Source organism: Corvus moneduloides, chromosome 2 (assembly GCF_009650955.1).
Source record: "Corvus moneduloides isolate bCorMon1 chromosome 2, bCorMon1.pri, whole genome shotgun sequence".
Classification (NCBI taxonomy): domain Eukaryota; kingdom Metazoa; phylum Chordata; class Aves; order Passeriformes; family Corvidae; genus Corvus; species Corvus moneduloides.
The window spans coordinates 50,459,694-50,487,638 of record NC_045477.1 but is presented as its reverse complement, the minus strand read 5'-3'; the positions used below and the strand labels follow the sequence as shown (position 1 = coordinate 50,487,638).

General features: G+C 42.7%; 1 protein-coding gene and 1 long non-coding RNA gene across 7 annotated transcripts in view; one reads left to right on the top strand and one right to left on the bottom strand.

The window, feature by feature from the left end:
- STARD13 (StAR related lipid transfer domain containing 13) overlaps positions 1-27,945 on the top strand; it is a 322,774-nt gene that overhangs the window by 175,144 nt on the left and 119,685 nt on the right. The window contains exon 1 of one of the 6 annotated variants that reach the window (XM_032099577.1): positions 6,499-6,688. The exons of the other annotated variants lie outside the window; for them this stretch is intronic. Coding sequence (XP_031955468.1) covers positions 6,565-6,688 — 124 coding nt within the window. The 5' untranslated portion in view covers positions 6,499-6,564. Of the gene's footprint in view, positions 1-6,498; positions 6,689-27,945 lie in introns of those variants that run through there. 6 annotated transcript variants of the gene reach the window in all.
- LOC116439691 lies at positions 396-6,324 on the bottom strand. The gene is made up of 2 exons (XR_004238242.1): positions 5,301-6,324; positions 396-5,109 (listed from the first exon to the last, which is right to left on the bottom strand). It is a non-coding gene; the product is annotated as an uncharacterized LOC116439691 (long non-coding RNA).

Sequence of the window (27,945 nt, the reverse complement as noted above, 5' to 3'; positions counted from 1 at the left end):
CAGTCAGTAGCCTGATTACTCAAAAAGTGTTTGTGCAGAGGAGTATTTGTGTATCTGAAAAAAAGTTCTTACTCTTATAAGTAAATTTGTTTGGGGAACAATTCCCTTGCACTGTTGTTAGAACCTGCTGTCAAGATTGATCATGTTTTCCTGTGTAATCCAGGAGAGTTATAAAAAAAAAGAGAAAAAGCTCCCAGGTCTCTGAACCAATATCCTGCTATGGTGTGTGCTAAATTGCCATTGACTGCTGCAAGGCTTTTTTACACAAATGTTCCAATTATTTCTACTGTGATAGTAATAACAGTTGGAAGTTTAGAAAAAAAAATAAAAATCATGGTTTAGACAAGGTCCCAATACAATATTAAGGAAATGAGCACTTTGAGAGCAAAGAAAGATATTGTTTAAAACAATATATTTTTGTCAAGTGACTGAAGAGGAGGAGGAAAATCGGACACCAGAAGCTGGAATGAGAAGAACACGGGCAATATTTTGTGCTGAGACATTTTGTGTTTCAACATAGCTGCTCCGTTATTCAAGGACATTAATTACCTTGAAATTTCAAGCTCAGCTCCAGTAACAAAACACTGTATCTACACATACAAAATGTAGTCCACTTTCCCAGTTGCTTAATCATTCAAGAATTGGCTATTTCTACAGAGACTGGCTTTGCTCAGCACAAGATTTCATATCTTCAATGTAATATATTTTAAAGATGTCCACAGAGCATCTTACGAAAGGAAGTAAAAGTTTATTGGCACTTGGTTTGTTTTGCCCGTTCTTCTCCTCTGTTAACTGAGAAATCTGCAAGGGATCTTGTGGCTGCAATTCTTCAGAATTTCAGCTGAAGCATCAGCTTTGTCATCTACTGTTCCACAGAAGCACTCTGTTTACTCAGAGGGCAATCCATCCAATCATCATTTGTTCCACAGTTGCCCCCCTGTCTCCTTCTTCACCATTCTCATACAAAAGAGCAACCTCCTGCCTCTCACACAGGACCTTCATCTGGAGTTTATAATGTCCTGTGACAATTTAGGCTGTGTTAAGAACACAAGACTGGAGAAGTAGAGGGGTTATTAAAAAATAATCTGCAAGAGCCAGATATAACCAGAATTCAAGATGGAGAGAAAAGTGCAAGTTAAAGCTGGCCCGAATGTGAAAACCCAGGAAAATGTCAGTTATTTTCCAGAAAACTGTATGATTTCTTCAATTTTTATTCTTTAAGAAACAATGGGTTTCGTCAGAAGGAGGTTTCCAGGTGAAAATTTGTGATTTTTGCTGTAGAAAATATTTCATCCCATGTTTACCATTTCACTTTTGTTCTCACTTATTCTGCCTTGATAGACACAATCTGGTCTACTGCATTGCATCCCAAATGCAAATACCCTGGCAGTTCTCTGCTGTCACTGCTCACTGTAGTTCATCCTGCCTTTATGGTGCATCAAGTAGAGGCTGCTTGACTGAAGTCTGAAGGCCCCTCCCTTGCCTCATCTATCATCTGTTCAATATTAAAAGCTTTCTTCCCACAGCCTGTGTGTACAGGATCCAGCTTCTGCTGTCTACTCATTACGTTTTCAAATACACATTTGCGTACTTCTGTTAAAAATGCCTCTCATTCTTGAAAGATGGTCTTCTGAATATATAAAGATAGCACATTTGCCTCCTTGGAGACTCTCTTGCTAACTCACTTTGCGTCAGTGCCTCCAAGCACTAATTCTGGTGTGCCAGAAGTACACCAGCAGTTACTACTCTGGCCAGTACCGTTTTATTGTTCTCTCATACTCCACCCTTCCTACCCCAATCAGGTCTTCTTTCCACCAGTGTCTTGTTTTATATTTAGTTTGCAATCTCCTGAGGGCAGAGATTGTGCTTCAGCTCCCTCCAGTTTTTGGTTCCAAGCGTTTTGAGAACTCAGATTGTTATTAATGATAACAATAAAGTACCATGCTTTGTATGAACAGAATTAAAGCTTAATTTCCCGCCATGCCCTCCATTCCATTTCTAGCAAGGGAGAGGGAGCACAGTCAAACAGCAGACACTTTGTTACTGTAGTCTGCATCTGAGCATACTTAGAGTCTTTTCACAGTGAATACTGCAAGAAGTTCCATTTATTTCAGCATTAATCACTGTGAACAAAAGTGAAAGAATTTGGCCCCCACTAATGAAAGCCAGCACTGCTCTGCTGTTGGCAAAGTGCAGAGCAATCCTTTCCCAGAACTTCAGAAAGCTAAAATGAAGTAGGATGACCATATAGGTGCCAATTTCTTGATAAACCAGAAAAGAGTGAAACTAAGTTATAATTTATTCTTGTTAAAGCTACCTTAAAATGATGATAGTTGGTATATGCAAATAAAAAGCAGAGAGAGAGTGCCAGGGCACAAGCTAGAACATTTTGTCCTCATTCACAGTGATTCTTATTTTTCTCTATCCAAAATATTTGTTTGTTTACTTAGATGTCAAAGAGGACACCTACTCATATGCCCTTAGTGCTTTTCACATAACTTCAACCACAGAATTAATATGAAATTCACTGGAGTCTGCTGTTAGGAAAACAAGCAATGGAAAACCTCAAATCTCTTCTTCCCTTCCAGTGGTAACCCAGACTTACAACATCCCGCTCAGACCATTTTGCCTGTGATAGAAAACAAAACCAGACCTCTAGGACCTCCAAAGAGATAAAGACCACTGCCAAAGTTATAAATATTACTTAATGTGTTTATGTCTAGGCTGTCTGAGCTACTATTTGAAGCTACAGAAGCACAGCAACACCATTTTGAGTATAGTAAATTTCAAGAAGCTTCATTACAGTCAGTTCCTGAAGAATTAGATTCATTATAAAATTTGGCATTGCACTGATTAGCATCAGACTGCATCATTGATCTTGTATATCCTGTTATTTCCTCTTTTGTTTTATTATTACTTTCTAAGGGATACTAGTGTAAGGAGCCTGTGTCCTCTAAACAGCAAATAGTAACCAAGGATGCACTCTTCCCACATTTTCCTCCACAAGATGAATCCTGTTTGGTTCTTCTACAAGTAGACAAATATTGTGAGGTGATTAAATTAACAAAAAATCCTGACTCATGATAATTAAGGACAGGAGGATAGAAAGGAAAGAAGTTGTACTTTTATCATAGTGTTCCAGTAGTTTACAAATGGCAAACCAAGATGTAGTCATGGTTCTCTTCCTTTAGGTCTGCTTCTTTTCTTACCAGGTGCATTGGAGTTTGTATGGTTACTTTACTATGACTAGATCAGGCTGCATAACAGAATCTGTAGCAAATTAAAAACACAGTGCTGAGTAGAGGCTAGAATACTATGCAGTATCAATTAACTCAGTGTTTAATTACCATGGTGATTGGAAGGAACTATAAATTGCTAAATATATTATTAGTGTATCAGACTTCCATGCCACAATGGCATCAGAGCATGGGTGCAACTAGTTTAGACTTTTCCCCAACATTTTACATGTTTGCAAGATTTTAAGACAGTACTTTCATTCCTGCCAGTATTCTGTTATCAATGAGCAAAGACAAATATAATATATAGCTTCTTTTAAGGCAACTGGGAACTTCTGCCTTTCTGTTCATCATATACAGTGGTTTCATTGCAATTACTCTGAAAAGAACCATTTTGGCAAGACTAGTATCAAGCAGGAAAACTGCATTTTCTGTGGAAAATGTGCTTCCGTTTTCTTTCCCCCAGAAATGTTAGCCATCTTGTGCTGGATGTCAGAATGTATCAAGCAGGAAACATGAGTACTGATCAGCTGGCTACTTATACACTTAACCAACATATGAAAAATGTGTGAGAGACCAGAATTTTACCATTTTTCCAGGTCTTCTAACATTCTAAAAGGAAATGAAGCATGTTTTACCTGTGAATGATTCCTAATGTGTACCCTCCTTCAAGCAGATTCTGTAGAATAGCTCTTATTGTAACTGCTACTATGAGGTGTAATACATCAAAAATACTCGTGATGGTAATTCGACTTCTGAGCAGCTGACCATGATTAAAAGCATAAAATAGGCATAGGCCAGTTGCTGCATGAGACGTGTTCTCATTACTCAGTAGCACTGTTTCCTTTGGGGAAAAAACTACAATACCTGATCTTGCCTCTGGATTTAGTTTTCCTCAATAAAGTACCTGAAATTAGTAAGATTTTTGTCAGTGCCTGCCACAGAGTTTGGTCTAGGCTTGCCAGTTCAGTTCTGTTGCTGATTATGAAATACAGCCATATCACTGCATATCACTTGTGGTGAGATAACATGGGATTAGCAATTGCTAGTATCTAGTCACTAATTACCTGCTTTCAGTAAACCTGGAAGTCTAGGGATATTTTTGATAAAGTAACATATTCAAAAACGATACAGAAGGGAAGATAATATCTTTTGTTCTATTGCTACATTCTGGCCATCGCAGACAGCAGCTGAAGAAAGGGAGATCTGTCTTCCAGACAGGCAGGGCACGCTAAGATGGTGCATCCAAGTGTGGCTGCCAGAAGAGCACTGCTGAAGGTTGCAGTACTGGCTGACGTGGGCTGGTGTTTGTGGGTGGTGACACAGCAGTGTGATACAAAACCTTCAAAACTGAGTTTACTATTTCACCTTTAGGCTGTGTGTCATGGCTCGTCTTTACAGGGCAGCTGAGTACTATATCAGAAATTAATTTTTCATCTCTACCTGGCTCCTAAATGATAAAAGCCTGTGGCAGAAAACAGGTGTAGTTGGTCTTATGTACTGGTAATGGCTGTGTTGGTAAGAGATTAAATAAAGAGGCAGAGGTCAGAGGCAGATTTACCGGGTAGCGGAGCTGATTGTAGGAACCGTAATCCTCTCTTCTCCCATTAACATCAGCAGGTGTTTGCTCTGGGTCATGGGATGTGGGAGTATTTACATAATTATGCTGTCTCCCTTCCAGATCTTGAATGCATCCATCCCTGGAAGGCAATCCTTTTCTCAAAAGAGTTTGTCCAGTCATTTGGAGGACACTGTAGCTGGAATTGCAGGCAGAGCAGTGACATACAACATCTGCACAAGTTCTGGACAAGCACATCATCTCCACTACATCAGCTAAAGTAGAATAGTTTAAGATGAACCTTTTCAGATGAACCTTTTAAGAACAGGGACAAAGGAAAACAAATCCACATCACAAAGTAAGCAAAATATGTTATTAAAACAGTGGTAACATGGAATACATCTGTGTGTTTGCTTTTAGCTTCTATGGGTATTGCTGACATTGCAGCTACAGTTGTAATTTAAACAAGACAGGGATATCGATACTGTTTAACATGACTGCTTTACCTGGGCACGCAGCTCTTTCAGTGTAGGGCGCTCACTTGCAGGAACATCAGCCTCTTCCTTGCACATCACATATACTCTGCCAAAAGAGCAAGCAGTAAGTAATTGATTGTGACTAAATGAAATTAAGCCCCTGTTGTCCTTCTCAGCTATCAGAGTCTGCTGGAGAAACATCCAGGATAGGGAAGGGACCACTGTTAAAACAGTATTTCCCAGAACACAGAGGAAGCAGAGTCACAAAATGGCTTTCCTAAATGGGATAAGGGCCCTGCTAATGCTTTCTGGCTAGTCTACTGATGAAGAAATCAGGATTCATTTTAGTCTGTAAAGTATGCAAAAAGTGACTGCCAGGGTTTAATTTTGAAACCTTTTAGGAGTGCAAGAGCTTGTAAGAGAAGAAGTGATGCAGGGAGAAGGAGGTGGGAAGTAAGTGGGTGGAATGCAGAGAAGGTGGGAAAGAAAGGGGAGAGGCTGTGTTGCGAGGACTGTGGCTTGATCTTGGATGAAGAGTTGATAAGCCTAGGCTTCTGAAAAAAAAATCCTTATTTTCTTTCCGCAAAAGTTGAAGCATAGGCGAAGCACCCATTACAGCCTCCCGGGGAAAAGGCAGCCCGTTGCCAGCCAGGTTTTCTGTCAGCTCGTGGCGGGTGACCTCTCCCTGGAGCAGCGGACGCCGGCCGTTCGCAGCGCTGGGCGGCAAGGCTGGGGTGGCGGCGGGCAGCTCCCGGTCGCTGTCCGGGGAGCACGGAGGCGGCAGCGGCTGGGAGCTGACAGCAGGGCAGCTGCGGGGGCTCGGCCGGACAGTTCCCGAATGAGGGCCACGGGCACAAGCGGGGTCACGGAATTTAGGCGCGGGGCCGCGGGACGTGCGGGGTCCCGGGCCGTCGGTGGCGCTTGAGCCCGCGGGGTGCGGGATCCCGGTCAGGGCAGGAGCCGGGCCGAAGCCCGGGGCACCTTCCCCGCCCCGCGGGGGCCGAGGCGCGGGGGAGGGAAGGTGGGCGGAGGGCGGCGAGGCGTCGGGCGTGGGACGGGGCGCTGAGGGAGGGAGGCAAGGAGGGAGGCTGGCGACGGCAGCGCTGCCCCGGGGGCCGGGGCGGGCGGCGCTCAGGTGAAGGAAGGGCCGCCCGCCCGGGGCGGCGGTGACGCGGCTGCGGCGCGGCGGGGCTGCCCCGCGGCCCCATGTGGCCGCCGCCGCCCGTCCCCGGCGAGCAGAGCGGCCGCGGGCGCTGAGCGGGGCTGCCCGGGGCAGCATGCGGAGCCGCCGAGGATGAGCAGCCAGCGCCGCCCGGCCAAGGCGCAGCTCCGGAGGTCGCTGAGCGAGCAGCTGCGGGACTCCACCGCCAAAGCCTGGGACTTGCTGTGGAGGAATGTCCGGGAGCGGCGGCTCGCAGGTCAGTCCCTGCCGCGCCGCGGCCGCCGCTACCTGCCCTCGGCGGCCCGAGGGGACACCCCGGGGGACGTGGCGGTCCCAGCGGCGCGGAGGGGTCCCGCTCCGGGGGGACGTCTGGGGGGCACCAGCTCCGCTGCCGCCGCCGGAGCGAGGAGACCCCGCGGCTTCGGCCCGGCGGGACGGGGAGCTCTCGGCAGGAACGCGGTCGGCAGTGTCCGGGCGGGTCGGGCTGCGGGCAGCAGCCGGGTGCAGACAGGTCGGACCCCCAGCCCTTGCAGGCAGCACCTGCCCGGATGCTGGCAGGCAGCGCGGGGGAGCTCGCACAAGCAGTCAGGCTCGGGGCTAAGCCTGGCGGTCGCTCCGTGTCGGAGGCGCCTTCTGAGCATCTCCGAAATGAAGAGGGTTGGCTTTGCCTCCGGGAAACAGGCTCACCTGCTTCTCTGATCAGTTTTCTAAGTCTAACCAACCAGGTTGGTTCCTCATATGGTTTGCATGTGAGAAGTACCACAAGTCCCAAAGCAACATGGTCTGTTTCTTTTCAAGCGCTTTTATAGCTTCAGGTCACCTACCTGCTCTGGACAACCGGCCTCCTGCAGCCTTTCCATCGCCAGGTGGGGACCTGAAGAACACAGAGCAGGGCAGGTGCTCGGTGAGGTCGGGTCTCATTTAGAGCATTGCTGTTGTAGCAGCACAGTCGGTTTATGCACACAAGCACACATCCAATTTGTATTTGTAAAATACTCTGTGAATTAGAAGACCTAGAGGGTACATGCAAGTGCAAGGTAAAGTTATTATACTGGAAAACAGTACCTCAAGATTTATGAGCAGGATCATGTATAATGAAGTCTAATTTGTAAAGATGGATTCCTCTGCCACATCCTACAGCATTGTTAGGAGTTTGGTGACCTTGTCCAGGGCACTGTGACATGCTGGTATTGTATAATACAGAGGTAAATGATGCAGGTTTTCAGACCATGTCTACAGCACATTAGTTCTTATGTACATACAATTAAAGTAATAGATAAAAATTGCATGTAGTTTTTTTAAAAATTCATCTAAACTAGGTAGCTTTAATAATTAATTGCTAACATGACTAATTTTGTAATATTATGGTTAACCAAAATACTAAACTTTTAATTTTTTAATATACCTTTAACTCCCTTATTCCTACATTGATAGCAGATGCCAGCAGACATTCAGCAAGGATACTGTTGGCTATTTTTTTCTTTTTTGGTCAAAGACAGCTATTGCTCGATTGAGCAGAGAACCTGGGCAGGCTGCCATGATACTGTAGCCAACTTCTTAAAGCAACTGGGTATTAAAATTGATGGAGTCAAAACTTTTTATTTAAGGTGGATAGAATACTAATGTCCTGGGTTTGTGCACTGCCATAATTTAAGTACTATTCATAGTACTCTGGTGAGACACTGATGCACTTGCTCTTTAATTAAATTACTTATCTGACATCATAATGAAATATGTACAAATAACTGTTGATGCCAGATATGTTCTCTTGTTCTGATGCTTTTCTGTCTCTGGCATTTTTGTCCTTGTTTTTATATTTGTTTGTCGTGCTGACCTGTGTCGCTGCAGTGTATATTCCTAGGCCTCTTCTCCCAGCTTTTGTTAACGAGAAGGGAATTTAAGCTGATCTAAATGTGTCACTGTTTGCTGGTTGCCAGACCAGCTTCTTCTCCATCACAATAGATCTGGTCCCAGTCAGGTAGATAGTTGTACAAGTTCCATCCTTTTCCTCAAAGCTGGCATTGTAGTTCAGCTCTGACTGGCCATCAGAGCAGCAGTGTAACTGGTACCTAATGTTAAAGAGCAATGGACCAAAACAAAATGCAGTTTTGAACCATCCAGTGTGCTGTCCTATTCCAACCATCAACCAAATAAAGACTTGTGATTAATCCTCCTGTGATGATGGCTTTGCAGGCACTCACATAGTCACTCTTTTGGTCTGCTTTACGCTTTTATCTATTTGTTACGGATCCAGACACCAGTTGCCCAACATAACCTTAGAGAAAGTAAGCACATTTTTATAATAATCCTAAAATGATATAATTGTTAGGTTGGATGAGGGTTGGGAATTCTCTGGTCTAGTCTCCAGCTCGAGCAGGATCAGCATTGGTAGCAAGCAGTTAGCTCAGGGCTTTCCCAGGGCTTGCTTGGGAACACCTTCTGCCCTGATGTCCATGTATTGGAGCAGAGGGCAGCAGGACACTGTTGAGGCAGCAGGTGTGTGAGCTGGAGAAAGGAGCTAAATCTTGGCTAGAGCAAGGGAGAGACAGCTGAACTTTGACTCAGCTGCTCCCAAGAGGCAGAGAGCACGGCTGGCTTGCTGTGGAAAGTAGGTTGTACATAAAAAGCCTGCTACAGTGTGCTCCTCCCCTCCCTCCCTCCCTCACCCTTTACAGCAGAGGTGATGAGCAGCAGCCTGGCTCCTGGCATGCTCCTGGAAAGGGCTGCTCCGTACTGTCTCTTATTCAGGACAGATCTATGATGCCCAGCAGCTCTTAGTCACTTTTTCTGATTCACTGGCTGGGATTTGTTTTTTAAACAATGGGTGTACCCTCTACAGTGTCAAAAATTGCGCCCTTAGGGGGTTTTTTGTGCTTTTCATAATTTTTGCAGAGGTATTTTACACTGTTTCCACTATGCTTATGGTTTAAATTGGAATTCACAAACTGAATGGGAAATGTACTAGAATTTTAACTCCCTGTGGGGACCTATTCACCTGAAAAGTTTTATAAAATACTGTTGGTTTAATTTAATCCTGAACCACTTTGCCATTATTGAAAACCATGGTTTAAGGAATTTCATTTAGGTATTTAACAGATTCTCCAAAAGTGATGACCTAAGGTAATTCTGAGATCCCTGCTCAAACTGTGATCCCCTGTTACAGTAAAACCCAAGAAGTTTCAGTTCTTACATTCCTTGTATGTAAGGGGAAAGTGCCACCCTCTATCTGGGATTCTTACAGTTACTATACAATAAAATAAAATTAAATTAAATTAAAATTTAGTTTTTAAATTCAGGCAACTGAATTAACTTTGCAGTCAGGAAACACTGTAGTTAAGGATCCCTTTTGCTGTGTTGCACAGCCTCCTGGTAGGGTAGGATTGTCATGACTGACATGACTGACAAGATTGATTGATATGATCACCTCACCCTTTTTTTCCTTAGAATTTTTCATCCTCATTTACCACAGAAGGTGATGATCCCTGTTGCTGAGTCTCTTAAACTAGAGCCTGCTGTACTTCAGCTTTCTCAGGTCCTGGACTGAGCACAGAGTTATGAATTCCCTCAGGTGTTCATGAGCCTGGTGCTTAGGAGCACTGTCTTGAATATGTCATACCATTAATGTTTTAGTTGTATTTCTAGAAGCTGCAAGGTTACATTGTTCCCATTTCAGAGATAGAAACAAGTGGCCAAATGAGGTTGAACGTCAGGAGTATCAGCTCTTGTGAGTTAGACCTTGAGTTATCTACTTAAGTATTCAAATTATGGCTCTCAGTGGCTGCTGTTGCACAACATGTGCAAATGAGCATTTGGGGTCTAACTGTGCTGCACCCAGGGCATGAATAACTTGCAGTTTCTGGTGGTCTGGTCAGATTTGGTTTCAAGTGACTTGGTGTAAAACAGAGAAGAATGGAAGGTGCTCTGCCACAGGGGCACCATTAACTTGTCATAGCCTCAGACACTTGGGATTTTTCTGTCTCTCACCTGCAAGAGCTACAGCAGGGGCTGATACATGACCATTGCCCATCATCAGATGTGGATCCTTGGAAACCGCATGTGCAGATGAAGATGAGACTTTTTTTAGTGCCTAGTGAGAAGAGTCCTGAGTTAGAATTAAGCAGGTGACTTCAATTCTGAGAATTACTGAGTTTGGTGAACTTAATTTTGTGACCCTGAAGCATTCTTCTAATAAGAGAAATCTTTGTCTCTGATTTCTGAGGTTTAGCATTTAGCTGTGGTTTAGCAATCTTCATGGATTGCAGCCAGGATTTCTGCTCTGTAAGGCTGCCTCCACTGTGTTTGTGGCACAAATACACCCTCAGTCTTTTTGACAAATCTCTTCTCACCTGAGCTTCATGTCTCACAACCCTTTGTATGTTCTGTGTTCTTGAAGAGATTTAATCCCTACTTGATCTCCTCTAGCTATTCCAGTACAATTCCTCTTATCTCTCCATTGACATCCTCTCTACTGCCTGCTGCGACAGCCATATCAGACAGGACACCCTTGAGCACTGTCCCAACTCATACTTAGCTACAGAGCTCTCCAGAAGCAATTCCCTGGGGTAGTTTTGGGGACCAGTTTCAGACACTCCCACTCTTTTTTTGGCCTGGCTGTGCTTTGGGTAAAAGGAATTTGGGGTCAAGTTTTCCACCACACCTCCAGTGGTTTGCTCAGACTGACATTTCAAACTTGTCCAAGTTTGGACAGATTTTTCAGGCACCAGTGCTAAACTGACCCTTTGACCTTCCCTGTGAGGTTGCAGAGGTTTGTTCCAAAGGATGAATCCCTAATGTCTCAAATCAAGTGGCATGAAAAGGTATGGTGGGACAATATACCGTGGACTAATTTTTTCTTAGAAATTGATTACCTAAAGTTCCAAAACTGAAAGAGGAACATGAAGCAGGCTTGTGAGTAAAAGAAAATCTTAGACTAAAGAAGCCAAAATTATGACCTTTAAATGGAAAGTTTTAGAAGTCCTACTCTTAGGTGTCCTTAACTATTCAGGAGGACCTTATAAATTGATTGCCCGCTACAAGTACCTCTTCAAATGTGACTGAAATGCATTTATATCAGAGATGAAGCTGAACATTATCTGATGTAGGTAGAAAATGGAGAATAATTTGTCCAGCAGAAACTACCTGCCACATTCAGCATGTGGCAGAGATGACAAGGCAATTCACCTGCTCCTGTCAAAAGTAATTGGTGGCTGGTTTGTGGGTTATTGTGGCTTTATTGGGTGCAAATGAACAAGCCTAAGTCTGTAATAGCACCTCTGGCAGCATGGTGCTCCTTGGCACCTGCTGATCTGTTGATCCTGGGCAATACAGAAGTGAAAAGTTAGTCTTAAAAAACTAGTGGTCACAACCAGAACTATGTGAATTCTAGCACAGTCTTCTGTCATGCCTGTATGGAGGCAAGAGCAGCTATGTTTCTGCAGCCTAATTAAAGAAATTAAATCAAACCTATAGGTTCCTCATCGATTTTAGTTTTCATTTAAAATGCAACATTTTCAAGAACTTGCTTTTGAAGTTTTTACTCTACAAAGCTGAAGTTTATTTTGGGGTGAAGTCATTGGAAACTCCAATGGAAATATATTTACCAGGCTCCCAGGTCCTCTGAGAACACCTGATCAAAGGCAGGTGTCCCAGTATGGGACCAACCTTGAGTCTGCTGCATCTTGGTATTATTACATTACTGATATTTATTCTCAATTAAGACCTTTGTGTACAGTGCAAATGTGGCAGATTGATCTACTTTAAAGCCATTCATTAAATGAGTGGATTTTTTAAACAAAATAATTCTGCAAGGTCTGTTTTCATTAAGGAGTGTGGGAGATGTACATGTGAAAAATGTGGTATTTGGTGGGCATACTTTTGTGTTCTATTTTAAAATCATTCACATAACATTTTTAGAAAGCAAAGTAGAGATGTTGCGGTCTCTGTCCCCACCAGTGCACTGGAGAGTACAAGATACTGATTCTCATGTACGTTGATAAGATGTATATGTGTAAATTCCTCCCTAACCCAGCCCCATCAATGGGAAAAGACTGTCCTTTGTCAAGGAGAAAAGTTATGAAAGACATTCTTTATTCATGATGGAGTGCTTTAGAAAAGAAAGAAAGTGACTTATGAGTGATTCATTTGGCCAGGCATGCCAGGAAATGCTCTCAGTCCTAAAGAAAATGTAGTAGCCAAAAAAGTAGTCATTGATCTCATAAATTAAATTAATCATGCCATACAATCTCTATTAATCTGAGGTGGGGTTTTAGATTAGTTTTATTAAAGCATGAAGAGGCTTTTCTTTGCACCTATGTTTTATGGGTTATGTCAGTATCCTCTAAGTTCCATCTCCTTCCCCAGGCGCTCCTTGAAGGCCAGTGTTTGAATCTGAAAAGGGGGCAGTAGTGGCAAAATACCACCATTGTTGGTTCTGCTGCTGCCAAGCTCTCATGACCCTCAGCAACAAGAAGTTAATTCCAGAAGTACAATCACAAAAATACCAATATGCTTGACCTGCCAAGTATTTCTGTATCAGCATGAGACTGTGAAGGGGGAGCAATGGAGGACTCCCCACTGTCTCAAAGTCCAGAGAAAGATGTATTTTTCTCATTCTCATGGCTCTGCTGCAATTGACCATGTAACATTTGGAGTGATCATGGAGAAGTAGCAGAGGTTCCTAGGGTGGCAACAACATTCATTTTCTGGTTTTACATTTAATACATAGATTTTGTAATTGAACGAGTACTGCTTCCATCAGAGAGAGTTGTATCAGGGATTATTTTCCTAAAAGAAATCCAGTTTTGAATACTTAATTTCCTGACAGTATGAGATACAAATCTCAGCTGATAAAATGGGGAATCAGCGCTGGCAATAGAACTGGATACTATTTGAATCAGTCAGTTTCTATTTGATAGCTTTAGAAAAGATTCTTGATAGGTCTCCATCTTTCTGGAGCTTCACTGTTCACCGATTTCAATGACACATTAACCTTTAGAAAATACACTTTTAGAAGATATATAGGATATATAGATATATAGGATATATATATATAGATAGATAGATAGATATAGATATATAGGATATATAGCAAAGATATATAGGAACTTATATAGACTGATAAAAATAATTAATGTATTTGTCTGGCATTAAACAGTGATGATGCTTTTCCATTCCAAGATTGCTTCTTTATATCAGTCATGGCATATTAAATAATGTATCTTCTCTCTTATTTCCTACTAGGTGTTTTTGTATTTATTCATATGACTGTAATCCTATAGGCTGCTTCCATATCCCCATGCAAGTGACTTTATTTATAATAATAACTATGCCAGAACATTTATATGGAACATTTATATCCACAATAAACTTTTAGCTGCTTAGTGAACATCAATAGTCGGTTGGTACCTGGCCAGCAAATTCCAAAACATGTGACATTTCTGGGCTCAGGAAGGCCCTGGAGACTGGACTCCCATTCTTCTGCTTTCCCAGCTAGAGTAGGATGTGGTGTTTAGTTTCAGGAATCATGAAGTCCCAATTCTGAATTTTGTCTTACTGCTTTTTGCTTTAATGAAAAAACCCTTCCAAATGTCCCATATTGTCGTATTTCTAGGGATTCCAAGAACTCAGATGACTTAACAATTTGATACGTGCAATCCTTGCCAGGCATTGGCCTTGTTTCACGGCAGTGCTTTGACTCACATTTGTCTTCTTGGATTTTGTACTTCTTGGATTTCTTGAGACAGATGTTCTGTCTTGCTCTTCCTTATTTCTTTGGTTTTTCTGTCATGCCATGGCCAAATCTTGTGCTGCTGTATATCATAACTCCTTTGAAAATCATCTCCTTGAGTCCCAATTCATTGAGAAACCCAGCTTTCACTTCTACTTAAGCATATTTGCATAGCAAATTTAAAAAGAAAATGTGAATTTCAGAGTCTGAAAAGCCAAGGAAAAAACTTATTTTGTAAAATGTCAGTTTCAAGTCAACCTCATGATTTTAAAGAAGTGATGCCTGTGTAATAATTCTTGGAAATTTGGGTTTAAAAATATTATTTTCAGTTCATTAAGAATTTGTGATATTTTCTTATGATTATTACATGCTTAAAAATACGACAGTGTAGAAGGTTCCTTGACTGACATTAGAGCATTCACAAGAAGACTGCACTTTTGTAGCTCCTTTGCACATCCTGTTTACAGTTAAAAAGGAAAATATTTTGGCCATCAGACTAACCTGGTGCACCTTGTACTGCAAAAGGCTGAATGCACGCAGATACGTGTGCAGCAAACAGCTATGCTCCAAGGAGGGATCAGGAGCACCCGGAATTCATGGCACTTGGTTCCATAAAACACCAGACGTCAACAAGCAATGTAATTACTTTACGTAACAATCCGTTTCGTGTGAAACACTCTGTCTGTCGTTCCAGTAGAGGGCAGTAATTTACATACAGTAATGTCAATTAGTGTGTGTACACATCGTGCGTCACAATATTGGACACAATAGCTGGTTTTGTTAAGGTAGTGCACTATTGCAGGCATTCTCTGTCCTCAGGAATAGAGTGCCACCCAGAAGCCTTATTTTCTGAGCTTTTGCAGCAGGACACCTAGCAATGTAGAAGTGGAACACATTTTATGAAAATTAAAAAATAAGATGTTTTCAGCTAGCATGGCAATCAAAACTAAACATACTCTGGTGTATATAATCACCAGAGTCAATTGCATTTCAACAAATAATTTCATAGTGATACTGATTTTTTCTTTGTTGCTGTTGAACAGTAAGTACATAGAAAAAATTTTTTATAAAACCTTTTTTACAGAAATCATTTTTACAGATCCAGCAACATGCTGTTGTACAGTGGAAGAGGAGGCACTGAAATTTAAAAATGTGGTGTTTCTTGAAGCTGTAAGAATTTGATTCAAAACACTGTGACTTAAAATTTCTACTTAGCAAAAAGCTGTTCAAACCATGGGTATTTCTTCGGCAGCAAGATAAGTTCGTTAACTTCAAAATAGCTTGCTTAATTCTATAAATACTTCACAAATTTTACTTGTCACAGATGTAAAATAATGTGGGGATAATTGGTTTCTTCTGATGCTTGAGCTAAATGAATGCTCTGATAAACCAAGGAATGTTTTCTGGGGAGGACTGGTTTTCCAGGCCATGATGATGCAGAAGGGCACTGAACCTTCACAGGTCATTTAATACAGAAGCACTTTAAAAGTCAGCCACAAAACTGGAGTATTGGTTTTGTTATAGAAAGAATTTAAGGGGAAATTGCCTCAGGACAGTAGCACAGTTGAAATGTACCTTCGATCATATGTAGATCTGTCTGAATTTGAGCAAAAATTAGTTTGAAATATCTTTGTATACGGTCTTCTGTTGCTGTAATTTATGAAGAAATGGAGGGTAGCTGCCAGCTCCAGAAAAGGATAGCTTAAGAGAATGTTGAAAGATACAAGTCAAAACCACAGTTAGAAATGTAACTTCTCTCAGTCAAAATACTAAAAAATTACACATAGCGTTACAAAAAAAAAGGGTTCCTAAAGATTTAGGAACCTCCTGCGTTGGTTCATAGCTTAGACTTCTCAAAAATATGTTGCATACCTGTGTAAATTTATGTTGGATTCATTGCATGAAGGAGCGAGGACCTAAGCATTTGTCCCAACCCTTAGGTTATTTTTGATGTGCCTCTCATTCCTCTGCTAAATACGCCTCTTTTCTCCCATCACTGTCCCCCTCATCCTGATCTGAATGGCATGCTCTTTCACAGCTTATCCAGAAAAATGCTGTAGTAAATTATTTGAGACTGAGTCGTTTAGGTGTCAGATGACTGCTGAAATGATATGCGAATGGTATCTCATGGTCTCGCTCATTTTAAGAGGTGTTTTTAACATAAGGACAGATTTTTATTGAAATAAATCAATTTTACAAGGAGATTTCAGCCATTGGATTTATAGTAAGAAAGAAACTTTTTATTTATTACATTAGAAAGACCACAGCTGGGAATGCACCCATTAATAGACACAAACAGATGGATTCTGACAAGTCTGTGAACTATTCATACTCTTTTTTAGCAAATATTTTGCTGCAATCCCAACTTGCAAATGTTACTTCAGAAACAAATATGTAACCATCTATCTCAAGGCACAAAACTAAAGAGTCATGAGTAATATTAAAATATTGTATAAGTTCATTATGCATAGGATACCCATTTGAAATTTAGTAAGTAGTGTTTAAAAACACTCCTAAAAGCTTGCCTTGGTTCAATAAATGTTTTTAATTATAAATAAAGTCATCGAATAATTTAGACTGGAAAAGATCTTTAAGATCATCAAGTCCAAGCATTAACCCAGCACTGCCAAGTCCAGCACATGTGCCTCAGTGCCACATCAACAGGTCTTTTAAACACCTCCAGGGATGGTGACTCCACTACTCCCTGGGCAGCCTAATGCCTAACAACCCTTTTGGTGAAGAAATTTTTCCTAAAATCCAATCTAAACCTCCCCTAGTGCAATTTGAGGCTCTTCGCTCTTGTCCTATCACTTGAAAGAGTCCAATCCCCATCTTACTATGCCCTTCTTTCAGGCAGTTGTAGAGAGCAGTAAGGTTCCCCCCGGAGCCTCCTTTCTTCCAGGCTAAACAACCCCAGCTCCCTCAGCTGCTCCTAACAGGACTTGTGCTCCAGACCCTTCCCCAGCTCCATTGCCCTTCTTTGGACATGCTCCAGCCCCTCAGTGTTCTCCTTGTAGTGAGGGGCCCAGAACGAGACACAGGATTCAAGGTGTGACCCCACCAGTGCTGAGTACAGGGCAACAGTGCTGAGTACAAGGTCACTGCCCTGGTCCTGCTGGCCACACTATTGCTGATCCAGGCCAGGATGCCATTGGCCTTCTTGGCCACCTGGATCCATGCTCTGGATCATGTTCAGCTGCTGTTGACCAGCACCCCAGGTCCTTTTCTGCCAGGCAGCTTCTCAGCCACTGCTCCCCAGTCTGCAGCACTGCCTGCGGTTGTGATCCGAGTGCAGGACCCAGCACTTTGCCTTATTGAACCTCACACAATTGGCCTCAGCCCTTTGATCCAGCCTGTCCAGATCTCTCTGCAGAGCCTTCCTGCTCTCCAGCAGATCATTGTGGATAAAAATATTGCTGCTAGCAAGAATTCTTCTTGCTTCTTTCTAAGCCCATGAGATACTTTTCTCTCTCATGAAGGTAGTAGCAGAGTTCAAAAAACTATGAACGCTTGCAACCTTGCAAAGCCTTGCTTATGGTACAGTAGAAAAATATTTTGATAATGGATGTTTTAGGATTTTAGCCAGTCGCCCCAGGGGCGTGGCTGATCCTTTGTGCAATTAGACTATGAAGAAAAAAGTCTATGAAAGAGTTTGTAAAATAATTAAATAAATCCATCTTGCTGCACAATTCCTTCCTGCTGGATCTTCTCTCCTCTCCTCCCTACGGCTGCAGGTTACAGTAATAGATCAACACTCCCACCTGACTTGGCCTGATCTGCAGGCTGACTGAGGGTGCACTCGATCCCCTTGTCCAGCTTGTCCATAAAGATATTAAGCAGAACTGGCTCCAGTAATAAGCCCTGAAGAACACCACTGGTGACCAGCTGCCAACTGGATGTAGCTCCATTCTTTACCACTCTCTGGGGCCAGACATCCAGCTAGTTTTTTATCCAATAAAGAGTACACTTGTCCAAGCCATAAGCAGCCAGTGTCTCCAGAAGAATGCTGTGGGAAAAGGTTTCAAAACTGAAGTCCAGGTAGACAGCATCCACAGCCTTTCCTTTATCCTCTAAGTGGGCCACCTTGTCACAGAAGGAGATCAGGCTGGTCAAGCAGAACCTGCCTTTCATAAGCCCATGCTGGCTGGGCCTGATTCCCTAGTTATCCTACACATGCCACATGACAGCACTCAGGATGGTCTGCTCCATGGCCTTCCCTGACCAAAGTCAGGTTGACAGGTCTGTAGTTTCCTGGATCCTCCTTCTGACCCTTTTTGTAAGTGGGGGTCACATTTGCTAACCTCCAGTCAACTGGGACCTGCCCAGTTAGCTAGAGCTACTGGTAAATGATGGAAAGTGGTTCAGTGAGCACTTTTATCAGCCAGTACTTTTGGGTGGATCCTATCTGGTCCCACAGACTTGTGTGTGTGTAAGTGGTAGAGCAGCTCACTAACCATTTCCCCTGGGATTATGAGGCCTTTATTCTGCTCGCTGTCACTGTCACTATTCTGCTCGCTCAGGGGACTGAGTACCCCATGAACAACTGGTCTTACTATTTAATACCTGAGGCAAAGAAGGCATTAAGTACTACAGCCTTTTCGTCATCCTTTGTCACTATGTTTCTGCCTGCATCCAATAAAGGATGGACAGGCCAGTGTTTTCAGTGTCTTCACAAACAGCTTGGATGCAGAACTTGAAGGTGTACTATGTTTGCTGATGATGCTAAACTGGGAGGAGCTGTTGACTTCCTCAAAGTCAGAGAGGCCCTGCAGAGATATCTTGATAGAGGGCTGCACAATCACCAACAATATGAAGTTTAATAACAGCAAGTGCCAGATTCGTTCGTTTCCAGATGTTTGGTGAGAGGAAGTTCCGCCATGAGAACAAGGGTTAGTGATTGTGAGACTTTTCTCAGCTGCTTACAGAATATTTTGTCTTACTCTTCATCATGTTTGGGTGGTCTACAGCAGACTCCCACTAGGATGTCTGCCTTGTTGGCCTTCCCCCTGATTCTTACCTATACACACTCAACCAAGTCATCACCATCATCAAGCTCCAGATAATCAAAACACCCTCTAACCTACAAAGCTATCCCACCACCACTCCTTCCTTGCTATCCCTTCTGAAGAGTCTATGGCCACCCATCACAGCAGTCTAGTTGTTTGAGCCATCCCCACATGTCTCTGTGATGGCAACTATGTCATAGTTTTCCTGCTGCACAGTAGCTTCCAGCTGCTCCTGTTTGTTGTCCATGCTGCATGCATCGGAGCAGATACACGTCAGCTGGGCTCTTTATCTCCCTATCCTGTCATTAAACAGAGAAGTTCCTGCACCTGGGCACACTCCCACAGCTGTGTTCACAGCTGCCACCCCGCACTGGCAGCGTGTTCCCGGCAGAGCTGTCTGGGCAGCTGTGCCAGCCGTGCCGACTGCGGAGCTGAGCGGGGCTGTGGCTTTCTGCCAGGTGGACACCACTGCTCCCTGGTCGGGCTGGCACTGCCGCAGCACCCTTCCTGCAAACTGCTGTGCCACACCCTGGTCACCAGCGCTCCCTAAGGGCTTATTTTATATGTGGGGCCCCCAGCCAGCTGCTGTCGTACTAGATGTGGGTCCTTGAGGCTCGAGGCTCCTCATTTCAGTTACACTGAGTTAAATCCTTTGCTCCTGGCCCCTGCCCCAATCATAGGGGGTAGGGTGTCTGTATAGATGTGATGAAGTGAGGATTTTCAGCAAAGGCTGGCACCATTTCCCTTTGTGGAAGTCACTGAGAGAAGGTAAATGTTCAGCTTCAGAACAGCTCACTAAACAAAGTACCAGAAAATTAATTATACAATATAGGCAGCTGCTAGAGGAGTTGATAGAAAAATGATGGGAGGTGGACTGCTGGGTAATAGTATAACTAGTGACTCAAATCATGTACTCGCAAGTAAAACCAATGTATAGCACACATAATTTCTCTTCAATTGTTAAATATTAATTTGTAGATTTAAAATTTTGTTGAACATCACTGTATTTCTGGTATCATAGGGAGGTAAAAATGACAACTGTTTCCTCTTTTCTGCATAATTTATTACTTCATTTACCATATCATCTCTTACTTTTCTCAGTTGAGAATTTTCAAGCCCCATGACAGCATTGAGCCCACCAGCTTCCTTTGAATAAACTGGGAAATTATACAACCAAAGAGACACAGTCAACTTTCAAACTGTCCGCAATCACCCTTAATGTGCATAACTAAGCATACATACACTGAGCCTCTACATGAATTTCTGCCACATGGTGAGGTGTTTGGAACTTGCCTAGTTTCTTTCCTGGGAAGAAACTTTCACAGCTTCATTATCAGCTAAAGATTTGGATCATTTGTTTTTCTGCCAGTCACATTAAGAAAATAAAGAGCTTCTCTAAAACCAGCAGAAACACTCTGAATTCTGATGTAAGGATGGCTTTTATCATCCTGACTTGACTAACTCCATCAGTCCCGAACATAAAGAAACATTAGCTCCTAGAGAATCAGACTCGTACAGTTCTATATCAGCTTGGCAGATGAGTATTTTGGTAATTACATTTGCACTTTCTGTATATCCCTAGCAGCTCCAAGTGCTTTTGTTTCAGAACAAAACTGATAATTTGATTATGGTCTGAATTCAGCAGAGAACGTAAATGCAGTACAAATTTAAATTATTAAATGTTTGAATCATGTGGACTAGTCAGTTTTGTCATATTTAACTTCTAAATCAACAGTATATTCTTTTAAAATTACTATCTATTAAATCAGTGTGGTTGGATTTTTGAGTTCATCAGAAAGATGAAGGTACCAGAACATCCGTATTTCCAACATATAATAAAAGAGAAGATACTATACCTAATCTGATTCAAATAGAGGACAAATACATTTCAGAATCTAGGTTAGACAAGACACCACCAAATAAAATTGACTCTGAAACATCTGGTTTGTTTTATACAAAACCATAAACGTGTAATTACTAAACGGCCTAAGCTGTTTCTTTGGAAGGCACCCTAAACAACAAGGACAGCAGGACAAGTGTTTACAAAGCCAAGGCATATACATTAATCATGGCATGGCAGCATTTTAAAGAAACTATCGAATTCAGAGGGATTATAAAACAGCTGGGATGAATTGTAGGTAGGAACTGTTTTAAATCTCTGGATTCTAGGTCACAACAGAAGCTGTAACACAGGGCACTCACGCGATCTTGTACTCCTTTGTGTTGGTTTCTCTTAAGGGAGAATCATGACTTGTAGAGGGCTGGAACCATTATCTCTTCTTTTATGGAAAGCATCAGTTGGTGCAATCATTAGGGATCTTGAAGCTGGGAAGGAGTTTATTGCTGTGACAGATCGGGCAACATATGGAAGGAAGTAAGATGTTCTCCAGAGAGAAATTAAGTTTTTGCCAAGGCATTTTACTGAAATTTTGGAAAATAAACAGGTCATTAATTGAGTCCAGATTTAGCTACTGCAAATTGTACAAAGATGTTGCAAACCAGATGCTTTCCCCTATTTGTTTTTACAACCCTTTCTATTTTTAGATGCCCTTATTTGATGACTTACTTCTTTAAACGAGGGCATTGTTTTACACCGGAAGTCTCATCCCAGTTTTGCCAGTAGATGCCTGACTAAAACATACATGTTCACACAATTGCAGGGGATGAAACACTGAGCAATAACGTAAGTAGGAAATAATCAGTAGGAAGAAGTTAACACTTAATTCTTCCCTGGGGTTCTTAGCACATATGTTTTCAGCCATTCTCTATGCAGACCCTGCTAGTGAAATGGCAGTGGCAGAGAAACCTATCCCAAGGACAGCATTCTTAGACTTGTCTTGCCAATGAGGGTGTGAATACAATCCATGTTGGCATTTCCCCAGCTTCCCAAGTTGTGTGACACAGCCACTGATGTACCTGTCAGCCCTGTGGGAGCATAGCTTGAACGTGAACTCTAGATTAAGGTTGGATCCCAAAATGGGAATGTAGCAGCCAAGTCAACTAAGCTGTACCAACTGACAGAAATACTTGAGAAAAGAAATATTCATTCCTTTTCCACTTTGGTTTCTTTTAGTCTTCAGAATGCAGGCTCTATTTTATGCTCTATCCACACAATCTTGATTCATGTTATAAATAACATACTGAGTGAAAAGCATCTGCCCTGACTTGAAAGCAGTGAGTCTAGTGGGGATGCCTTCTAAAAGGATTGAGCTAGTCACACCAGGTCCTTCACAGTCAAGACAGAAATAGGTACCTCTGAAAGCAAGTCCTGTCATCCTGAAATAGATGTGTGAGACAAGGGGAATGAATTGCCCCACGGTGGTGCTTATTTCTTGCCATAATCCTAGCCAAGTGACAGCACCAAAGACCTGCTTGCAGTGACAGACTGGGAAAAGCCATCTCTTCAGCTGCCACCTAAGTGCCTTTGATATGGAAATCAGTGAGCCACTAGCACTGCAGAAGTTTAACTTCAGAGATTGCTGCTTATAGCATCTCTGGCTTCATTTTAAGGCACCTGCTCATGTAAGCAAAGCAGGAGATGGAGCTGACGAGGCACCTGAGACTTCAATAGCACTTAAACATGCACTTAAAGGTACATGTTCTGACAGTAACCTGCCAGTGTACCTGAACCTTTCTTCATTTCCAGTTTATTCTGGGGAGGCAGATTGTGAATTACACATCTTTAGAAGATATTCTGAATTCACTGTAATAAAAGCTGTGTGATTTTACTTGTGAACCCTGGCAGGCTTAGCTAAGCAACAGGGGCAACAGCCAGAATTCATAATGCATGTTTTAAAGTGCATTTTGAGGTTCACTTTTCAAACTACTAGGCAGTTATTCAGTGTGTGAATATTTATTTTACTGTGTCCTTAGTCAGTGCAAAAGTCCATCAGGCTCAGGTATCCTGTTTTTCACAGCAGCTGCTAGTGAATGCCTAGGAAAGAGTATAAGAACATGACAAGTTTATGGTATGACCTCTTAGCTTCCAGGTTTCAGTAAATAGTTCTTTGCTGATGTTGTTAACAGGGCTGCCAATTAGGAGCAAAGTAAATGGGAGGTTTATGATGTGACTGTGCACTTCCTAGCTGAGCTACACCTAAGCTTGTGAGACACACAGACTGTTTCCCGTTTGAAATGTTCCACAGACGTGTAATCCCTCACATCACAATTGCTATTTTTAAAAAGTTATTTTCATGTCATTTCCAGGTGTCATGGTCAGAGTTGCCTCCCTGTCACTAGTCTGAGCAAAGTGAAGTGCCACTAATCCGAGCAAAGTGGGAACAAAGTTTATTTTTAAAGCAATACAGGCTTGCTAATGGTTTGAAAACAAAACATTCCGAACTCCATTTGGTTTGAATTTATCATCTAACCTATTATGTTTGGTAACATATTAGGAACCAGTGAGTATGTTATTTGTCATAAGCTCCCCAGGATGTAAAAGGTGAAAAAATAAGGACTGAAATACATTAATCTTTGCTTCATTCTTTTGCAATCCAAGAAGAGAGTATATACAAAGTACTTTAAAGCCAATTCCCCTCTCAGCTATGTACGTGCAAATCCTGAGCACTTACAGGGTATCCAATGAATTCTGGCTTGGAGTAAAAGATGTCTACAGCAGCACAGTGTGGAAACTTCTTTCAGGACCCAGTTTTGCCTTAATTTCATGTCCTTATAGCTAAGAACAGCACTTGAATGTCAAAATATGATTGAACAAGAGGCAAAAAAAATTGGCAAACAGGACCAGCCTTCTTCACAGGTCAGGTGCAATTTCAGTTTAGCAATATTTTGTTGCCCAACTTGAGATACTTCAAAGAGGTCTTGTGTCCAGACTGAGGAAACCAACCTTCCCAGAAAGTCAGAGCTTTTCAAGTGTCATGGAAAATAGACCCAAGATGAGTAGTTCCTTTTGAAGGTTTTGGCCAAGGAATTTTTCCAGTAAAACTACATTCCATAAACATGGAGCAACACCTTAAGTAGAAAACAACAAATGAGGAACACCGTGAGGTTGATTTGAAACAGAGCTGTATATTCAGACAGTGAAACAGGGAGAAAGCCTGTGAGAAGGATGTGACAGGATGCCAGGATAAACATGAGGGCAGACGGCAATATTTTCATCACTCTATAATTGAGAGAGTAAAAAGAAATTCATAGCTGGAATGGAACTTATCAACCAACTCTCTTGGTGTGCCTATTTCGAGCAGAGGGGGAATCAACAGAGGAAGAGTCTTGGTAAGTCGCTGCTGGAGGAGGGTGTGCAAGGGAGTGTGTGAGCTAGAGAGCAGAGAAGGAAAGTACACCTGTACTGGGGACTGGAGGAGAGGAAAGGAATGTCTGCTGGAAAATAATTCACCTTTCCTGCATGGCTGCAGGTTCTAGGCTTTCTCCAGCCCTTCCTACACACTGGAAACATTCTCCAAAGGCACGCTATGGGGAAGGAGAGCAGCAGGCTGCCTGCCCTTTTTCAGAAGGAGCAGCGTGGTGGCTGAAAAGGGAGCTATGGGAAGCCCGTTCCTCTCTGTTGCTCCTGCTATCTGGGGGGTTTCCACTCTGTAAAAAAAAAAACCAAATCACCTGCAGCTTTATCTAGTGAGACACATCAGCTCTGTGGTATGTATTTAGCACAGTGCAAAATCTGCGTGAAAAGAAGTATGCAAGAAATACGGAGTCTAAAATGAAATGCTTAAATTTTGCATAGAGCAGTTGGTTGCTAGAAGACAGAAAATCCAGTCCAGGGACTTGTCCAGTTCATCAATATCTGTATTGTAAACTCACACTGCTGGTTTATTGTGGAAGTTCTGCCAGGGATTATTGTGGGGGTTGGTTTGGGCTTTTATTTTTTAATTTTAAAAAATTATATATGTGTAACTTATACTCCTAAATTTTGTGATAGGAAGAAAGAAATAATTTGGGATTAAAAGCTATAGGCATCATGCATTCTGCTCCAGACATACATGGCAACTAATGTACTATACAGAACACTTGATGTGGATTATGCTAAATTCTATCTTTGGATGAAGAATGAGTGATTCATGCATGTCTCATATTCCCCCAGCTTCTTTATTTGTGAGGTTGCTAATCAGACACCAGCATGGCTGATATTATGCAGACATGTAAGTGTGCATCGAGATGTGAGTAGTGAGCTGGTGGCTCAGCCTTAGAGCCGGTACAGTGACCAGATTCACTGCTCATCCACACTGTTTGCTGTACTGGGCCTTTGTTCTCGTTCTGGTGACCTGGGGAAGGGAAGAAAATGTCGTGTGCACCCTGTTCTGCAGGGCATGGGCAGGCAAATACCTGGACACCATGGGGATGGACCTCAGCCCTGTCCTGTGTTCAGTGCTCCACTCACCCTTGCAACAACAGCACAGAACTGCCACGTGTCAGGCCAGATGTCCCTGCACTGCACCACAGACACTGGCTGCCACAAGGCTTCAGTTTGCTTCCTTAAGGAGATGGGAGAGAAGGAGGCAGAAGAGGTCACCAGCCTCTGCAGAGGACATCCCTCTCCAGGAACAGTTGCCACCCCACCATAACCTAAACTTCCCCCATGCATCAGTCAAAGCTGCAGCTTTCCTGGGTCTCCAGAAAGAGTAACCAGCAAAGGGATGGCTTTGCTGCACCTAGTGGCTGTCCTGGTGGTGATGGCTCGGGGACTGTAGAATAAAAGAAGAGAAATTCCAACTGTCAGTGAACAAAATGCTTTATATGCATCCTACAGAGTACCTCACTGCATGCTAGGCTGCAGTCCAGCCCTGGAGTCCAGACTCAGCTTATTGGTTAGTGCACGTTGCTCTGCACAGCCACATGTACAACCCTTCATCCTTGTTACGCAGAATTTATAAGATCCAATAGCATGCATTTAATAACACATTGGGAAATCTCTGGCATTCTGCAAGTTTAGGCAATAAGTGTCTCATCTGAAGGAATGCAGTACAGGTGTAGGACCATTTTAAAGGGTATTTATTTTCTCCTTAGTTCATGCAGGTACAGTAGATTTTAGCCTGCCTCTAGTGGACTGATTCTGCTTGTAAGGAAAATTAATCTTCCTACAAAATTGCATTTCCTTTTTTTTACATATAGGTATGAAAATAGTTAAGAAAGGCAAAGATTACTGTTATCAGTCAGGAAACTGGTGTACAAAGACAGGTTATACAACTTCCCTGAAATCTTCCAGCAAGTCACTGCCAGCTAGTCCTGTGCCCTAGCCATGTCTGCCTCACCGGGCCAGAGACTGAAATCATGCAACAAGTATTCATTGATTTCAAGGAGCCTGGAGAATTTCATGTTCCCATGCAGCAGTCCCCTGCTGCTGTGTTTGAAATAGTGTTGCCAAGAACTATTCTGTTCTGCCTTGTTGCTTTTTAAAAATTTTCACGAAATCTAACTTCGGCATTGGTTCTCTAGCACAGAGAGAGAAAAAAAACTTCTGTCAAAACCAAATGAAAACCTGAATATTTCCTCTCTTGCCCATTTCATCATGGTGGTACTGGAGTCCTGTTGAAAAGAAAGTAAATAGCAGAGCCCTCACCTGAAGTCTGCAAAGGCATGAACCTTCAGCTGAGATTGGAATGTTTGTCTGTGGCTGAGTGACACCAGCAGTAGGGCTGTGTGCGGATTTACAGTGTATTTGGATAACTATAAGAAACTAAGTTTATCTAAACACTTTCTTATGTTATCAGTGTGTTATCCAAACACTTTGTTAGTGAGACTGTGAGATTAGGATATGTGTAAGCCCACCACTACTTTAATACATTTACAGAGTTCCCAGCTTTAGGAACCTGGGTATAGATTCAGCAAATGGAGTTGCTCCAAGGGTATGGAAACCACTTTTAGCTCATTTCTGTCATAATACTCTCCAAATACTTTAGCAGAGGAGGTCTGCCACCTGAAATGTCTTCCTCTGTTTTAAGCTCTATTTATTACCCAACTGTTGGGTTTTTTCCTTAATTTACTGTTGAGAACCACTGTCTTTAGGGACTTTACACAGTGTGGGATGCTGGCTATTCCTGGCTTGTGAAGAGTTCAGCTAAGGCCAGTGAAGTGTCTATTCATATGCTGGTGTGGTTTGACTGAGAAAAAATGTTTAAAGACTGAACAGGAGTGAGACCATAATGCCTAAATTAGCAGTCAGGCACTGGATGAAACAACTGACCCCTTCCAATGATTTTACTAACCATCCAGGAGCTCCTGGTGCCTTCTAAGCCCCTGGGAGAGCAGAAGGAACAGAGAGGTCACATCTTCTGAGCCCGACATTGTGGCCAACAGACCAGCAGCTTACACTTCACTAGCAAATGTGACAGGAGGGCACGGAGAGGCCGTGCCCAGGGAAATACTGTCATTCTGCAGGCTCCAGCCACAGACCACAGGAGCAGTTATTTTGATGCATTTATGCACTAGCAGCGCTGTTAGGGTCCCACATTTACATAGGCCATGGGGTGGGTACAGTCTGGTTAACTCAGGTAAGAGTATAGACTGGCCACTCCCACTCAGAACAGCCCCAGTGGGGTAGCCACTCCAGGTCAGACCAACCCAGTATCATGTGTCAGCCAGTGGGCAGATGCAGCTTTTTTGGGGAAAAATATAATACTGGGATAGGCATATAGTGATTGTGTATGTGTTGTGTATCTTACCTGCATTCACGTGGCTCGAGGTCCTGGGCCATCACCTGGAATTTTGTGCTTAATGGCCCTTGCTGAATTTTTCTTCCAGGGATTTAATCCTCTTTTGAACTCTGCTAACTTCTGGCAACCACAGTATCCTCTAACAATGACTTCCAGGGGT